This window comes from Thrips palmi, unplaced genomic scaffold (assembly GCF_012932325.1).
Source record: "Thrips palmi isolate BJ-2018 unplaced genomic scaffold, TpBJ-2018v1 HiC_scaffold_19, whole genome shotgun sequence".
In the NCBI taxonomy this organism is placed as follows: domain Eukaryota; kingdom Metazoa; phylum Arthropoda; class Insecta; order Thysanoptera; family Thripidae; genus Thrips; species Thrips palmi.
In genome coordinates, this window is record NW_023144628.1 from 6,210,342 (window position 1) to 6,225,827 (window position 15,486).

Below are 15,486 nucleotides of genomic sequence, written 5' to 3' on the forward strand. Positions count from 1 at the left end.
TGATCGAGTTGTTGATGGCAGAGCCCGCCAGGGCGCAAATCGCCATCGTGGTTATGCTGCTTTGCACATAAGTGCCGCGCCGTCGTGCCGCATCCAGCAACGGCAATGCCGCGCTCCAAGCCGGTCTTACGGCCGGGGGTGAGTAGCTCTGGCTCTGGCGCCAGTGGCAGTATGTCGCACAGTAGGCCAGAAGACCTGTGGGGCTCGGACCAAACGTGTGACCCCACCAATGGATTCCGCGTTCGGAGAGCAATCCATTGGTGGGGAAACATGTTCGGTTTGAGCCCTGTTTAGCGACTCTGCAGCTCAAAACGCGTCTAGGGGAGAGCAGCGCGGCGGCAGGCCGTCAGCGCCCGCGTAGCCGTGGGTAGGCAACCCGCCGCCACGCGCGCTCGACGGGCTGGCCTACGCCACGACTGCAGGCGCTCCGCTGCTTTTCTTTCTCACGTAACGCTACGCTTGCATCTCTGCGCAGACCTCGGTCCTGAAGAACAAGGCCAGCGGCGTGAAGCTGCATGGCACTCAGGGCGGCGAGGGGTCCCGCGTGGACCTCGAGGACGCGGAGAACTGGGGGCGAGCGAGGACCCTGATCAAGCCCGACGACCAGCTGGAGCTCAGCGAGGCGGTAAGGCGAGGGAGAGCTGGAACACGTTGGCGACGGCGGCGCAGAGCGTGTCTGTGACTGTCTGTCCCTCCGCCCGCAGGAACTCAAGGAGGAGATCGCCCGCGTGCTGACCATCCGGACGCCGCAGCTGTCCGAGGGGCTGGTCATCTGGTCGCACAAGGATGCCGCGTTCGTGCAGCGCGCCGTGCCCGCGGCCGGCGTCCTGGTGCTGGACATGCCGTCCACGTGCCTGCACATCGACAGTGCCGAGGCGCGCGAGCAGGCCGCCTACCTGGGCAGCGCGGGCCGCATCACGCTGGCCGAGACCATGACCGTCACCAAGGCGGTGCCCAAGGCCGTCAAGAAGGAGAGCCGCAAGGGCGGCGCCGAGGACGAGGAGGAGGACGAGGAGGGCGACGGCGAGGGCGATGGGGACGGCGACGGCGAAGGCGAGGGCGAGGGCAAGGAGCACGCCGGCAGCTTGAGTGACGGCGCCGGCGACGCTCCTGTTCAAGGTACCTATGCCCACCTCATCGTGTTCTTCGTGTTTCTCCCGGACGCCGTTCATGCGGCTCGGTTGCCTCAGGGTCCGAGACGAACCTCCAGAAGGACGAGGCGGGGGACGGGCAGGCCAAAGCCGACGCCAGCACCGAGGCCATCGAGGGGGCGGGGGAGGGCGACGAGGCCGGCGTCGAGGCCGGCGAGGGCGACGAGGCCTCCACGGCGGACGGCGAGGACGGCGCCGAGGACGGTGACGCCGCGGCCGAGGCTCTGCCCAGCCGGCCCGTCAAGAAGGTCGCCAACCAGTTCAACTTCTGCGACCGCGCCGCGCTCACCTACAACAACCCCTACAGGGTAAGCCGCCGTGCGAGCGTAGGGCGTGTCAGAGGGACGCGACACCTGACGCGGATGCTGCCGTCTGCCCGCAGACGCTGAGCACGCAGACGGAGCCGCCGCCGAGAGACACGTTCTCCGAGCAGGTCATGCAGTGGATCATCTACGACGCGTACGCCAAGGACTGGGAGGACAAGCAGGCCGGCAAGGAGAAGGAAGTCAAGGTGCGCTTTGACGGCACTTAGTTCGTTCCATTTCCGTCTGGCTTTTGGTCCTTGCTGACCGGTGTACGCGGTGCGCCGCGGCGCCTTGTCTCTGCAGGCGGTGCCGAAGCAGTTCGGGCGGCAGGCCGAGCGCAAGCTGGACGAGCGCACCAACCCCAACTCGTCGCTGAACCGCTCCATCCGCGCGGCCAAGACCATCGAGCGCATGCTCAACCAGAACACGTCCGACGACATCGCCAAGGGTGAGTGCGCGGCGTGGCAGACGGTCGGCGGGGCGGGGCGTGGCGGGCGGGGCGCGGCAGCCACGCAGGCCGCCATGTAGGCCACCATGTAGGACGTCCCTTCACCACCCCGGCCACCCGCCCCGCCGACATGCACACTTGATTCTTGCAGGCTGGCTCGCCGCCCCGCCCCGCCCCCGCGACCCCCAGCGGCCTCCGTCGTGGGCCATGGTCCTGGAGGTCCTGGTCCACCACTTGGTCCACCAGTGCGCCCGTGGTTACACCTGCAGCCTCGCTGCGTAAGTCCCACCGAGCGTCCGGAAGTCCTGCCCGCGGTCCCGACCACCCGTTTCAGACAAGTCGGTCAGTCCTGCCCATCCTCACCCTGGCTCTCTGTCTCGGTGCAGACTGCCGCTACTACGAGGACGGCTCCGATGAGTTCCGCGAGGGCGCGGGCACGCTGCTGCCGCTCTGGAAGTTCTTCTACGAGCCCACCAAGAAGTTCCACGTGACCAACATCTGCTGGAACCCGCGCTACCATGACATGTTCGCCGTCACCATGGGCTACCGTGAGTCCCATTTAACCTTGCGCCGTGCGTTAAAAAATCACCAGCCCCGCCTTCTTTTCATTTATTTGAATATGATTTTACAGTGGAGTTCATGAAGCAGTCCCCGACCGGCGCCGTGTGCGTGTTCACCATGAAGAACCCGTCGTACCCCGAGTACGTGCTGCACACCACGTCCTCCGTGATGACGGCCGAGTTCCACCACGAGCAGGTGAACCTGCTGGCCGTGGGGCTGTACGACGGCAGCGTGGCCGTGTACGACCTGCAGCTGTCCTCCACGCAGCAGGAGCCCGTCTTCAGGTCCGACTCGGTGCACAACAAGCACTGCGACATGGTGTGGCAGGTGAGGCCGCTCTCGCTCGTCCCCGAAAGCCTATACTCACGGCAGGATCAGAGTACAGTGGGCCAGAAGACCGGTGGAGGCGGCCAAAACTCAGTCCTTACCAGCCTCCCCTATTCCCCTCCCCAGGTGACGTGGGGCCAGGACACCCCCGACGGCGAGCTCAACCTGTACTCCGTGTCCAACGACGGCCAGGTGTTCAACTGGGTGCTGACGTCCAGCACGCTGCACCAGACCACCGTCATCTCCCTGGTCCTGGAGCGGAGCGCGCCCGTCGCCGGCCCGGACGGGACCACCCTCACCATCACCGGTCGGCGGCTGGCGACTGCGGGTTCGAATCCCAACACCGCGTCTTAAAATAATTGTTTTTTTTTCTCTTCCAGGCTGCGGCACGGCGATCGCGTTCCACCCCACCAACCCCAAAGTGTTCCTGGTGGGCACGGAGGAGGGGCAGGTGTTCAAGTGCAGCACGGAGTACACGTCCATGTACCTGCTGTCGTACGGCGCGCACCACATGCCCGTGCACCGCATCCACTTCAACTACTACCTGCCTGACATCTTCATCACCTGCTCGGCCGACTGGCGCATCAAGATCTGGGAAGACGGTCGCACGTGAGTCTGTAGCCAAATGGTACTGCTAAAGCCAGCTAAAGCAAAGAGAAATAAAAATAAAAACGACGGGTATTCGAACCCGCGCCGCGCAGGGAGCCGCTGTTCGTGTTCGACCTGCACTGCTCGGTGGGGGACGTGCAGTGGGCGCCGTACTCGTCCACCGTGTTCGCGGCCGTGACCCTGGACGGCAAGGCGCACGTCTACGACCTCAACGTGAGCCGCTACCAGCCCATCTGCGTGCAGAACATTGTGTCCCGGAAGAAGAACCGGCTCACGCGCCTCGCCTTCAACAAGAAGCACCCGATCATCGTGGTCGGCGACGAACGGTGCGTCAAGGCTGTTCAGCGCTAACGGCTATACCAGCATCAAGGCCCGTACGTCGTGGGCCGCTAAACAACAGGATGTCCGATTAATTAATGAATTTGTTTTTTGGAAACAGGGGGACGGTGACATCGCTGAAGCTGTCGCCGAACCTGCGCGTCAAGCCCAAGGCCACGAAGAAGCAGGCGCACCTGACGCCGCACGAGCTGGAGGTGCTCAAGATGGACAAGCTGCTGGCCCTGGTCCGGGAGCCCTTCATCCTGCAGCGGCCCGCCGACACGGACCAGCCCCCCGAGTAGGCAAGGCCGGCCAGGGGCTCGGTGACCCGGAGCACGGCGACGACGCGGAGCAATGCGACAACGCGGTGCACGACGGCGAGGCCGAGCCCCCGGCTTACCTGCCCGGTGAACTCGGCGCCTATCCCGCCTGCAGTCGCCCTGTAATCCCTGAAAACTTGGCGATCCCCGGGACAAAGCGGCGCCTCCCCCGGCGCGCCCAGGTGGACACGCCTTGTCCTTCGCGCCGAGTTGCGCTGGAGTTGCTTTCGAAGTTGACGAGCCGGATGGCGGAGTAAATTAAAGTAAGTTTCTCTTCGTAATGGCGGTCGGTCACTTTGAGTTCTTTCCTTCTTTTCACCACGTCGTCGATTGAGATAACTACCCTTGGCCGTGGCCGCGGTCCGGAAGGCAGCCGCACCGCGGGGGCGTCCAAAGCGACACGTGGCGGCTTGGCGGTCAAGGCGATGGCCGTCGAGATGGCGAGTGAAGAGTTGCTAACGACCCCCTGCCGGGCCCAGGCCGGGCCAGGCCGCCAGGACGCCAGGCCGGGCCACGCGCTGCGCGCGCCCACAGCCAGCAGTCCGACAGACGACGCACTGCGGACGCCGCCTTCGGCACTGTTGCGACGTCCCCGCGCTCCGTTTCCGTTCTCCGCCCGCCCACTTTTTCGACTTGCCCGTCCTTTCCGGAGATCGGCAGCTCGCGGCGACGCACCCACACGGCGGTTAATCGGAATGACTTGAAAGTCGCTCCACCCGCCCCGACAACATCCTGGGATGCTTTACCGAGACATGGCGGGGGAGCGGTCGCTTCCGGCCTCCAGGGCCTACACTGCCAATTAGAACGCCAAAGAGCGACCCCGCCTCATCATTTAGCCCCCAGCCGTGTCGGTCCGTCGGCCCATCGGTCCGTCGGTCGGGCTGCCCGCGGCCACATTTGTCAGCGACCGAAATGTGGCACCCCACCCTGCCCCGCGCGCCCCACCCCGCCCCGCCCCACCCCGCCCCGCCCCGCCCCACCCCGCCCCACCCGCCCACCCCGCCCCGCCCCGCCCACGGGGCCAGGCAGTCGCGCCCTCCTTGGCCTGCCGTGGGACCACGCTGATGCTATGCTAATCCTTCGCCGCCAGGGTCCAGAAGTAACACCGGGGGGTCGCTTCCAACTACTCTTTATTCAGCCTGTATAGTATTATTTTAATTTCTTTCTTTAAATTTACAATTGTTTAAACACACAGTATACACCAAACCAAAACACAGTGAAGAAGAAGCGCCGCACTTCATGGTGACGTCATCCCGTCGCACAGTGACAGTGGGCCAGAAGACCGGTGGGGGCGGCCAAAACTCTGGACGCGCTCTGAGCTCCAGAGTAGATAAACAGGACTCGAGCCGAACGCGTGTAGCGACTCTGGAGATCCAAACGCGTCTCGAATTTTGGCCGCCCCCACCGGTCTTCTGGCCCACTGTGCGACGGTGGGGGTGGGGAACACTAGTTTTCGCTTAGGCCCTTGCGTTGCTCGGGACGAGGATGAAGCTGAGTGAAAGTGTACTTTTTTCCAGCGAGTTTTCGTAGAACTTTGCGAGTTAAGTACAGTCACTCTCAGCGTGTGGTTGTGAATCCGTGCGAACGCGAAGCGCTTACGACGCACTGCCTGAGTATTTAGTATTTACCGAGTATTGCTATACGAGTATACACCGGGCTACTAAAGTAAAGGTTAGGCGAGCTCAAAGTGTATTTACATCACTTGCCACATTCCAGTCCGACGACAAAGGGTGTAGTTACTGAAGTCACATAAATGTACTATAGAATATAAGAATTACCCAGAGACCATATTTCTTACATCTCAAGAATTAGGAACTAGCAGGAAAGACTCGATTTAAAAGTCTTCCTCAATATACTTGCGGATATAACTTATCAGATGATTACAAAGTACTCATCACAAAACGCGCCCTAAAAATCCCGCCAGGATTTGCAAACAACACGAAGTCCTTAGTAGAAACCATGCTACAAATGTAACTCCACCATATGAAGAAAGTTGAAGAAATAATTCAAAACGTCGAACCACAGTAATGAAGAGAGACTTGTCGAAAAAAGCAAATGGTGACGAACACGGCGGGGATGGGGATCGCCGGCAGCACTTGGAAGTTACAAAAATAGAACGCACACTTTCACAGCGACGAAAACGAAACCGAAGCAGGAGCACTGCAAACTTCCTCCCGCGAGGCCGTCTTCCGTCTCCGTCTTGTCCTCCTGTCTTCGGGCGTCTGTCGCGGATCGTGTATTCGTCTCTCTCCGTCTTCGCTGACCCGAAACTTGTCCGGCGCGACCGGCCGCGCGTTAATGAGTAGCGGTGCGCGCGAGCGAGTCCGGGCCAGTGGGGCCGCCGGTAGCTCTCTCGCACTCGTGGGGCGTGCCGTAGGGGTGCGAGAGTGAGGGGGCGCGACCAAACGACTGCTTGGCTCGGAAGGGAGGCCGCCGCCGGCCGCGCGGCACGCGACATGCCCGTCGACGAGAAGAGCCCCACCAGCCTGGAGTCCTGGAATCCTAGGGTCCTGGATTCCTGGGAGTCCTAGAGCCCTAGAATCCTGGAGTCCTGGAGTCCTGGAGTCCTGGAGTCCTGGAGTCCTGGAGTCCTGGAGTCCTAGAGCCCTGGAAGGCCGCCTCCTCACTTCCGGCGGCGGTAGCAGGCCACGGCGTTGAAGTAGCACCGCCAGTACACGCGGCCCTTGGCGTTGCCGCCCCGCCGGTGGAGGTCCATCTGCAAAAAATATCCAATTTCTTAACTTAACACAATTACATATTTGGGGGGAGATTTTTTTTTTGCAAAAATTTAACAGTGCTTCTATGATTCACTGGACCATCGGCACTCTGAACGCCTCCCTATTTTCATCACCCGATTCTATTCAGCTGTCTTCTATTCTACATTGTGGGCCTATTTGGGCCTATTTTTGTTTTTGTAGTGTGTGCATTAAAGTTGTACCCGAATGCTGCTTCGCCCTTTGTCCTCGCGCACACAGAGGCGTGGCGTGGCGTGGCGCTCAAAGAAGCGTGAGTGAGAGAGGGAGGGAAGGCGGTGCGTGTCCGCGCGCCAGAGATGCCTCGCTGGGACTCGCAAGGCCGCGGCCGGGTGGCCGAGAGGCGCGTCGTGTTTGTCGTTGTTGTACTCCATGGCATTGGAGTACTATCAAACCTGCCGCGGTTCGTCGTGCCAACCACCTCTATTTTGCGTGTTCTGTAGTAACAGTGGGCCGCAGCGCCGCGTCGTCACCTCTCCGTCCACCGCCGCTCCATCCATCGGCAGCAGCCCCAAGCAGCCCTCGGGCCATTAGTGATAATGTGCTAACCGTATTTAACGGGCCAGCAGCGCCAAGACGGCCCGCCCGCCCCGCCGAGGCAGGCAGCATCATCAGCACACTCACACACACACACACACACACACACACACACACACACACACACAAGAGAGGCAGAGAGAGCTGCAGGCTGCTGCAGGGCCGCGGCCTTGACTCACCCTGTCGTCCGGCGCCACGGCCTTGAGTCCGTCGCGGGCCGGCGCGTTCCCGTTGACGGCCTTCTCCAGCGTGCCGAGCAGGCGGTCCAGCATGATGGCGGAGCGCTTCTCCGGGGCCATGCGGGGCACGATCATCTGGAGACAAGGAGGAGGCAATCAGAATGACGAGGAACCAATCAATCAATCAGGAAGCGGGACGCAGAGTCGTCATCTCCGGCGGCAACGGCGTCGCGGCGCGTCGCGGTGGGCGGGCGTGGAGGCCGCCGCCAAAAAGACCAAACCAGCGCCGGAAAAGCACCGCGCAGCGGCACAGCCTGTGTTCCTCGCAGCCACCCGGAGAAGCAGTCCTCGTCGATTCAAAAAAGAAGAGAAAACAGAACACCCCGTTGATTTGTTTCGACTTCAATGAGGCAATCTGTCGCCATGAGCCGAAGCCGAGGCCGGGGTCCGACTGGTTTGGCGACGCCCCCGCGGCCCGCAGCCGCCCCCGCGACGGGACGGCCGGGGCGCTGCGTGTGTGACTGAGTCACTGAGTCACGGACTGAGTGCGCACCGACATTTTTGCCGCACGCCGCACATGTCAAAGGGAGCATGGCATCCCGCTCGCACTTATTTCTGTTTTTATCTCGGGTCTCTACACACACACACACACACACACACACCGGGGCGGCCGGGGCGCGCTGCGCACAGCACTGGCCGGCACTGCCGGACCGAGCCGGGCGTGGGGGGCGTGGGGGGCGTGGGGGCGCCGAGCGCGGGGTGGCGCGGGGGTGCATGGAGTGTAAGCACGCGTTAGTCAGCCATAATGCAAAAGTTGAGTCGCCCTCTCTCCTCCCCACTGTTAAAATGGCCCATTCAGCACCGCCCTCCCCGCCGCCACTCCTTCAGGATACCCCCTCACCCTCCCCCTCTCCCACGGCCTGCTGCTACTGCCCAGAAACCGATTCTCCACACACTCCACACGCTCTCAGACACACACAGACACTCATAGACAGACAGACAGACAGACAGACAGACAGACAGACAGACAGACAGACAGACAGACAGACACACACACACACACACACCGTGCGGTTTCCTTGCGCGCAGACCTCCGCGTGTCGAGGACCGCGTGGCCGCGAGGGGGATTGGCATTACAACCAACCAGTGGGCAATAAAAGCAAGCGTTCGCGAGAGAAAGACAGATTAGGGCGAAGCGAAGGCACATCAATTCTTTATTTCGGCCGGAAAAGTTCCACTCGGGGTTGTTGCTCCCGGAGGAAGCCGCGTGAAGGCGGCGATAAAAAAAAACGAAATATAAAAATATGGGAAGGTAAATGGTTAGAGTAGTTTGTAATGTCGGACAGGGCCGCCCCCAGCGCCGCCCCGGGGTCCACGGACCGTCCATCGGCACGACAGGCCCGACAGCGGCAAAGCTGCGACAAACGACTGGGCGGCCGGCCGCTCATCCTTCTTGTCCGCCCCGGGCCGCCAGGCCGCCCGCAGACTCTCGTCGCCCTGTCTCTCTCGCACTCATGAACGCCCCCTACGGGTGCGAGAGAGACAGGGCGACGAGAAAGACTCTCGGAAGCAGTCCGCACAGCAGCCACAGCGAGGCGTCGACGCGTCAAACTCCGCCGCACTGAGCGCCACTCCGCCGCCAAGCAATGGGATACACGACGTTTATAATATTTTCAGACGGCTGCTATTAAAAATGCACCCACTGAAAGGAAGAGAGGGAGGAGAGGGAGGGGAAACACCCCGCGAGAGTGGCGGAGGCGGTCCTCTTCGGCGGCGTCGAGCGGCGGGGCGGCGACGCGAACATCGGCGGGGCGGTGGCGGCGGTGGCGGTCTTCCCCGAAGCACCACTTGGCGGCTTGGGAGGCGCGAGCCGCTGCGCCGCCGCCGAGTGGGAGGGATAGAGTGGTCTGCCGTGACCGGGCGTCGCTGGGCGTCGCTGGGCGTCGCTGACAGATGGATAGACACTCCCCGGGGAGAGGGGGCTGGTGTCAAACAGCCCCCCGCCGTACGTCGAGGAGCGGCGCGGCGTGTGCACATTCATCAAAAACGCCGGCAGTATGATCGGGGTGGCGGCGCGCCGGCCTGCAGCACTCCAGGGTGGATCCAGAGACGGGTTCAGGGGGGGGGGTCACGAAAGTTGCCTGGCTACAGGGGCAATGCCCGACTTGTTGCCTACCTTGAGGTGGGTGACACCACCACCGCGCTTGCCCCGTGGGTCCGCGCCTTCCAGCGCTATGAAGAAAATAGCACAGAGGGCAGCGGGCCGTGCGGGCGGCGCCGCAGCCAGTAGGCCAACTATGTGGAGCAATCAGCGGCCGGGCAGTCGCTCTCTCGCACACACTGGCAGACGCACCGCGCACGCATTGCTAGGAGTGCGTTGACGGTCGGTCCCTCATATCGAGGAGAGGAAGAGAAGGGCCAGCAGGCAGGCGCCTTTGGTGACGCGGACGGAGGGGCTGCGATCTTACCGGCAGGGGATTACTCCCTTCTGGCCCGCCCCGCCCCGCCTCATCAAAATGTCAGGAAGGCTCGGGGGATGAAGTGCAATCCCGCGGGCATTACGGGGCCCTGGTGCGTCGCGGGGGCGTGTCTCCCCGACGCCCCGACGGTGCCGACACGGCTGCTGTGTCCATTTCGGAGTCTTTCGAAGTCGCCCCCGACTTCCAATCCTTCCGAGCAGCCCACGAGACTACGGCGGCCGCAGAGTCATCGCTGTCTCTCTCGCACTTGAGGGGTGCGAGGGAGAGGGCGCGACGAATCGCTCCACGCGTGTCGTCCACCCCCGCGGCGCCACAGCACGCGATTAACGCCGTCTCGGGGGAGGTGCCGCGCGCCTCGGATTTCGACAGACCAAAAATATTTTTAAAAAATGAAAAAATGGGGAAACGAAACAAAAGAAATCTGCGCACGGAAGCGGATGTCGAGACGCGAGACGCGACACGAGACGCGCTGTCTGGCGGCGACGGCGCGGGGACGCCTGATGGCAAGCCTGATGGCGTGTCGGATCGAGTGTCGACGGGTAGGGTAGCGCGGTGTGGACGTCCCGCCACGCCCCGCGCGGCGCTGGCGGTGCCAACGACTTCTTGAGCGGCCGCCGCCGGCCTCGTACAGTGGGCCAGAATACCGGTGGAGGCGGTCAAAACTCGGAGCTCCAGAGTCGCTAAATGGTGGTCGAAATCCATTGGTGGGGTCACACGTTCGGTTCGAATCCAATTTAGCGACTCTGGAGCTCAAAACGCGTCTAGAGTTTTGGCCGCCTCCACTGGCCTTCTGGCCCACTGTACCTCGCCGCCGGTGGCTTCGGAGCGCGGTCCGGAAACCGCGGTGGGAACCGCATCGTTACATTTCCATCCGAGAAAACAATAACAAATTTCTGGCGGATGCTGCTCGCGCTCTTCGGGAGGCGGGCTGGACTAATCCCCGGCGTGCCAGCCGCAGGCAGCCGCAGCCCCGCGCCCACCACGCCCACGCGCAGCAGCAGCAGGCCAAGCGTCAGATTGAGAAAACAAACGCGAAAACAAAACAACAACACAGCAAAACGACACAACTCGAGATGACTGCCGCGTATCGCATGCTCCGGCGCACTCTGGCCAAATTACCCCGAGCACGTCGTCGAGCACGTCGAGGAGGCCGAGGGGCCCGACGGCGGTTTGTCGAGAGGTTCCGCACAGAAACAATGCCGGGTTATCAGCCCTCTCGGAATGGATGCATAGCAAATGTGGGCGCGCGTGTGTGGGGGTGGGGGCGGGGCGGGGTTCGTGCCGGAGGCAGTTGCAATCTATACAATACGCATTCTAAAGCGGAGGCCACTGAGGGACGCCGCTCCGAAACGTTTCGAAGTTACGTCGCCGTCCTCGTGTTTCGGTGAACCGCGAGGTGCACCGGCGTGACGTCACCTCGCGCAGCGGTGCCGCGCGGTGCGGTAACGGGGGCCATTTCTGGCGCGTCGCATTCAAGAGTCGATGATTTGACGGAAACTGGGGCGAGGACGACGAGGGCGACGAGGACGAGGTCGCCGACGGGCTGGCCAATCAGACGCGGCGCGTCGCGGCGCGTGCACGCGTAATGCCTGACCCACTTCTCGGCGCGGCCGGGGCGGTGTCGCGAGTTGACGTTTTCGCGGACTGCACAGTGGGCTAGGAGGCCGGTGGTGGCGGTCGAAACTCTAAACGCGTTTTGAGCTCAAGAGTCGCTAAACAGGACTAACCGAACGTGTGACACCACCAATGGATTCCTCGTTCGGAGAGCAGTCCATTGGTGGGGTCACACGCTCGATTCGAGTCCCATTTAGCGACTCTGCAGCTCAAAACGCGTCCGGAATTTTGACCGCCCCCGCTGGTCTTCTGGCCCAACTGTGGACTGGCTCAAAGTTAGCCCAGGGTTATGTCTGCCAGTCTGCCCCAACGATGCTCTGTCCCGCTGCGCTGCGGCGCCGCGAGACGCAATGGGGCCGAATGGGGCGCCCCCGGCCAACGGCAAGGCCCACACGAAGTACGACGCACCACTACACGACGCTGTGGCCTGGCCCGGCCTGCCCGGGGGTATTTCGGGTGGCGACCGTTACGTACGTGTTCATGTCGTGTCCCGCCCCCGGCCGCCCCTGGCTGCCCCTGGCTGCCCCTGGCTGCCCCCGGCTGCCCCCGGCCCTGGGCGCTGGGGCCGGCACAAGGCCCGCACCCCCACAGCCCGCCCGGTCACCTCTCGGCTCAGCGCGCAACGCGGCTGCTAAATCAACTGTGCCCGGTCGCCGGCAGTCGCCGGCCAACCCCCGCCCCGCGTCAATGTTCCTCTCAACGGGACTGCCTCAAGTGCTGGGGCCCCGGAGCGTAGCTGAGCCCCATGCTAATCCCTGTATGCCTGCCTGCCAGCCCTGCCTGCCCGGCTGCCCGGCCGTCGCCGTATGCCTGCCTGCCAGCGCAGGGGCTGTCCGGCGCGGGCGGCCTCTCCGCCAATCCAGGAGTTTAGGGCGCCGCCTGTAGGCGCTGCCGGCGCTGCCTGCCATTAATTTTATTTGCAGAGGAGGGTAGGCGGGGCACGGGGCGAGGCCCTCCGCTGGTGGAGGCTGGTGCCCACGGGGAGGCGCGCCACCAAACGGGGTTCAAAGTCTAAGCATAAACCAAATTTGACATCAGCTCGTCTTTTAGAAAAATCGCTTGGACCATGCTCTTGGCTTGATTTAGAAGGTTGGCCCGGCTCCGCCACTGTTAACGGTAACGAGGGCGCCGAGAAAGAGGAAAAGAGAGCCGGGGAAGGAGACATATAAATTTGGGCACGTGCCTGAAACAAGATCGGTGCGCTGCAGCCATGTGTCTTGAGCGGAGCGAGTGCGGGGCGCGGGGTGCCTGGGCAGAATTCGCAAAAAAAAGTCCCATTCACCGACTCTGGAGCTCAAAACGCGTTTAGAGTCTTGACCGCCTCCACCGGTCTTCTGGCCCACTGTGCAACAGCCCAGTTTGTTTATTCCTTCTTCGCGGTAGTCCACTTCCGGCCAGCGCAACTTCGAGGCAGGGATTGGGGCGTCCGCGATTAGGGCCTCGCTCGGGGCGTCGGGGACCTCGAAGGGGCCTCGGTGCCTCGGGGACTGCAGCGCCACTGCCCGCCATTAGGCTAGGCTGGCTAGGCTTTCGGCTCTCCGCTCGGCTTTCCGCCTTCGCCCTCTCAGTCGCCTTCGCCTTGCGGTGGGTCAGGCAGACCGGGCCAGGCAGGCCAGGTAGGCCCTCGGCACGCACAACGCGCAACAGCGTGGAGCGCGCCGCCAGCATTCCCAACCGCGCTCTCGTCGCTCTGTCTCTCTCACACACGAGGCGTGCAACAGGGGTGCGAGAGAGACAGAGCGCTCCGCTCCCCTGGTTCCCCGGACGTCCACGAGTTTTCCCAGGCGTGGTTCCGCGCGCCGCGGCTCGCCCACGCTCCACGCACCGCCCACTATGAAAAATGCAGCGGCACACACAGCAGATAGAGGCAGAATTGGTTGGCGCAACTTTAGAAAATTGTTGATTTTGGGTCTGATTGCCTTTTTTAGGAGGGGGAGTGAGGGTGGCTGCGGGGGTGTGCTAGGTCGTTCGGACAGCATAGGGGCAGCAGGAGGCCTCTGGGGGTGACCATCAGCCATCGGCAGGGGCAGGACCCACATGGAACACAGAGACTCAGACGCAAACGGGATAATTCCACCGAAAACACCTATCCTCTACTTTGAACTCGCACTGGAAGCGTTTCAAAAACAATTGGTCCGCACCTAAGCACATGAGCGACATTATAAAAATGTCGTCTGCTGATCAATCGTTTGATAGGAGCTGTATGTTTTTGACTGTTTGTGTCTGTGTGTGTTTGTGTGTGTCTGTGTGCGTCTGACAGTGTCTGTGTTTGCTTGCAAGAGAGTGTGCGTGACCGTGCGTCCCATGTCCGGGGCGAGGGGCGAAGGGCGGCGGGGAGGGGGATGTTTATAAAACGGAGAGCGTCCATGTGATCCGTGGAAGTGAATATAATTATTGCAGAATGAAAGCGAATGAAACGAAAATGCGAATGATTGAGCCGAGAGTAAACAGTGTGCTCCGCTCCACTCCGACCCGCGCCGCGCCACGGCCGCACGGCGAGCTCGGCGATCGCCCTCGAGACCATCACCACCGCGACCAAACGGCGATATTTTTAAACATTTCCATTCAAGAGATCCACCACGGTGTCGGGCTGCGGGGGCGTGGAGGCGGGGGCGGCACGTGACGTGGTGTGGCGAGGCACGGCGTGGCACGGCACGGCACGGCACGGCAGGGCAGGGACTCAGATTGATGCAGTAACAGGATTGTGACCCCGGTTAGCGCCTGGAGGGTAGGCCAAGTCCCGGCACCTCCGCCGTGCGGGTTGCCTACCTGCTCGATTACAGGGGCTCCGCCTGGGCAGCCCGCGGCGCGGAGGGAGCTGGGAGGCGGCGGTCCCCGACACGCAGCACGCCGAGGTGCGCGGGGACTGGGACGCCCCTCGGCCTCGGCTTGGCGAAACCCCGCGAGACACTCGTCGACCAATTACCCCGGCAAACGAACTTGGAACCTCCGCTCGACGGACACTCACCGGGTACTCGTCGTAGCGGCTGCTGTAGTCCGTGTCGTCCTGGCCGGCGAGGTCCTGGCGCGCCACCAGGTTGGCGGCGGGCCCCACCAGCCCCAGGGCCTGCATGGCGCGCTTGCCGACGAGCGGGAGGTCGTCGTCGTCCTGGCCGACGAAGGGCAGCGCCAGGCCGGAGCGGCCGTTGCCGAGTCCGAGGCCCAGGCCGTCGGCCGCGTGGCTCTTGAGCAGCCCCATGTCGGGCGCCGCGGGCCTCGGGGTGGCCGACGGCAGCGCCAGCAGCAGCAGCACCGCCGCCGCCGCCACGGACACCGTGCTGGACAGCATGCTGGAGACCGTCATGGCCAGGCCCTTCCTGCGTTGTCTCCGCGCGCCGCGCACCCTGGTCGCTTTATGTCTTGTGGCTCCAGCCAGCGTCCGCGCCGCGCCGCCTCGCCCGCCGGGCTCGGCAGCGCGCCTGCGCACTGGAGCGCGCGCGGCGCGGGACTTTCGAACGCGGGCGGCTCGCGGACACACGCCATTCCACCGCCACCTGCCCCCCCCCCCCTCGCCCCCGGCAGCGCGGCGCGCATTTTCAGATCCCCAGCTCGAAGCAGGGCTGGACAGCCTCCATGCAACGCAGTCTCATTCCGGTCGCAAGGGCGCCGCGGCACTCTGCGTCCGCAAATTAAGAAAAAGAGAAGCTTCTTTCTTTTCGCTGGCCTTGATGATGACGTCATCGACTGCAGCGTCGGGGCTTTCTGGCCCTTAACCCGCAGCGGCTGGCAGGGCGGGCAGGGCCCTTGGCGCTGACATTCAAACACGCCATCTCCGCTCTCCGTGGCGCGCGGTGCTGGCCGTGCTGGCCGTGCTGGCCGTGCTGGCGGCGAAGGCGAACCTCATTGGGAGCCGGCCGCCGTCCGCCGCGTCAGAGAGGCCGCTT

At 63.1% G+C, this 15,486-nt stretch overlaps 2 protein-coding genes across 2 annotated transcripts; one reads left to right on the forward strand and one right to left on the reverse strand.

Annotated features, from left to right (window-relative positions):
- Positions 1–22: 22 nt before the first annotated feature.
- On the forward strand, positions 23–4,037 carry LOC117646001 (dynein intermediate chain 2, ciliary). Its single transcript, XM_034386604.1, has 12 exons — positions 23–138; positions 476–625; positions 705–1,119; positions 1,191–1,459; positions 1,534–1,662; positions 1,760–1,904; positions 2,291–2,452; positions 2,536–2,792; positions 2,919–3,099; positions 3,173–3,401; positions 3,494–3,727; positions 3,841–4,037. The coding sequence occupies exons 1-12, from the start codon at positions 106–108 to the stop codon at positions 4,019–4,021; spliced, it is 2,385 nt and encodes a 794-aa protein (XP_034242495.1). The 5' UTR covers positions 23–105; the 3' UTR covers positions 4,022–4,037.
- A 1,674-nt stretch (positions 4,038–5,711) lies between these two features.
- On the reverse strand, positions 5,712–14,801 carry LOC117646277. The gene is made up of 3 exons (XM_034387118.1): positions 14,571–14,801; positions 7,509–7,643; positions 5,712–6,755 (listed from the first exon to the last, which is right to left on the reverse strand). The coding sequence occupies exons 1-3, from the start codon at positions 14,799–14,801 to the stop codon at positions 6,663–6,665; spliced, it is 459 nt and encodes a 152-aa protein (XP_034243009.1). The 3' UTR covers positions 5,712–6,662.
- Positions 14,802–15,486: the final 685 nt, after the last annotated feature.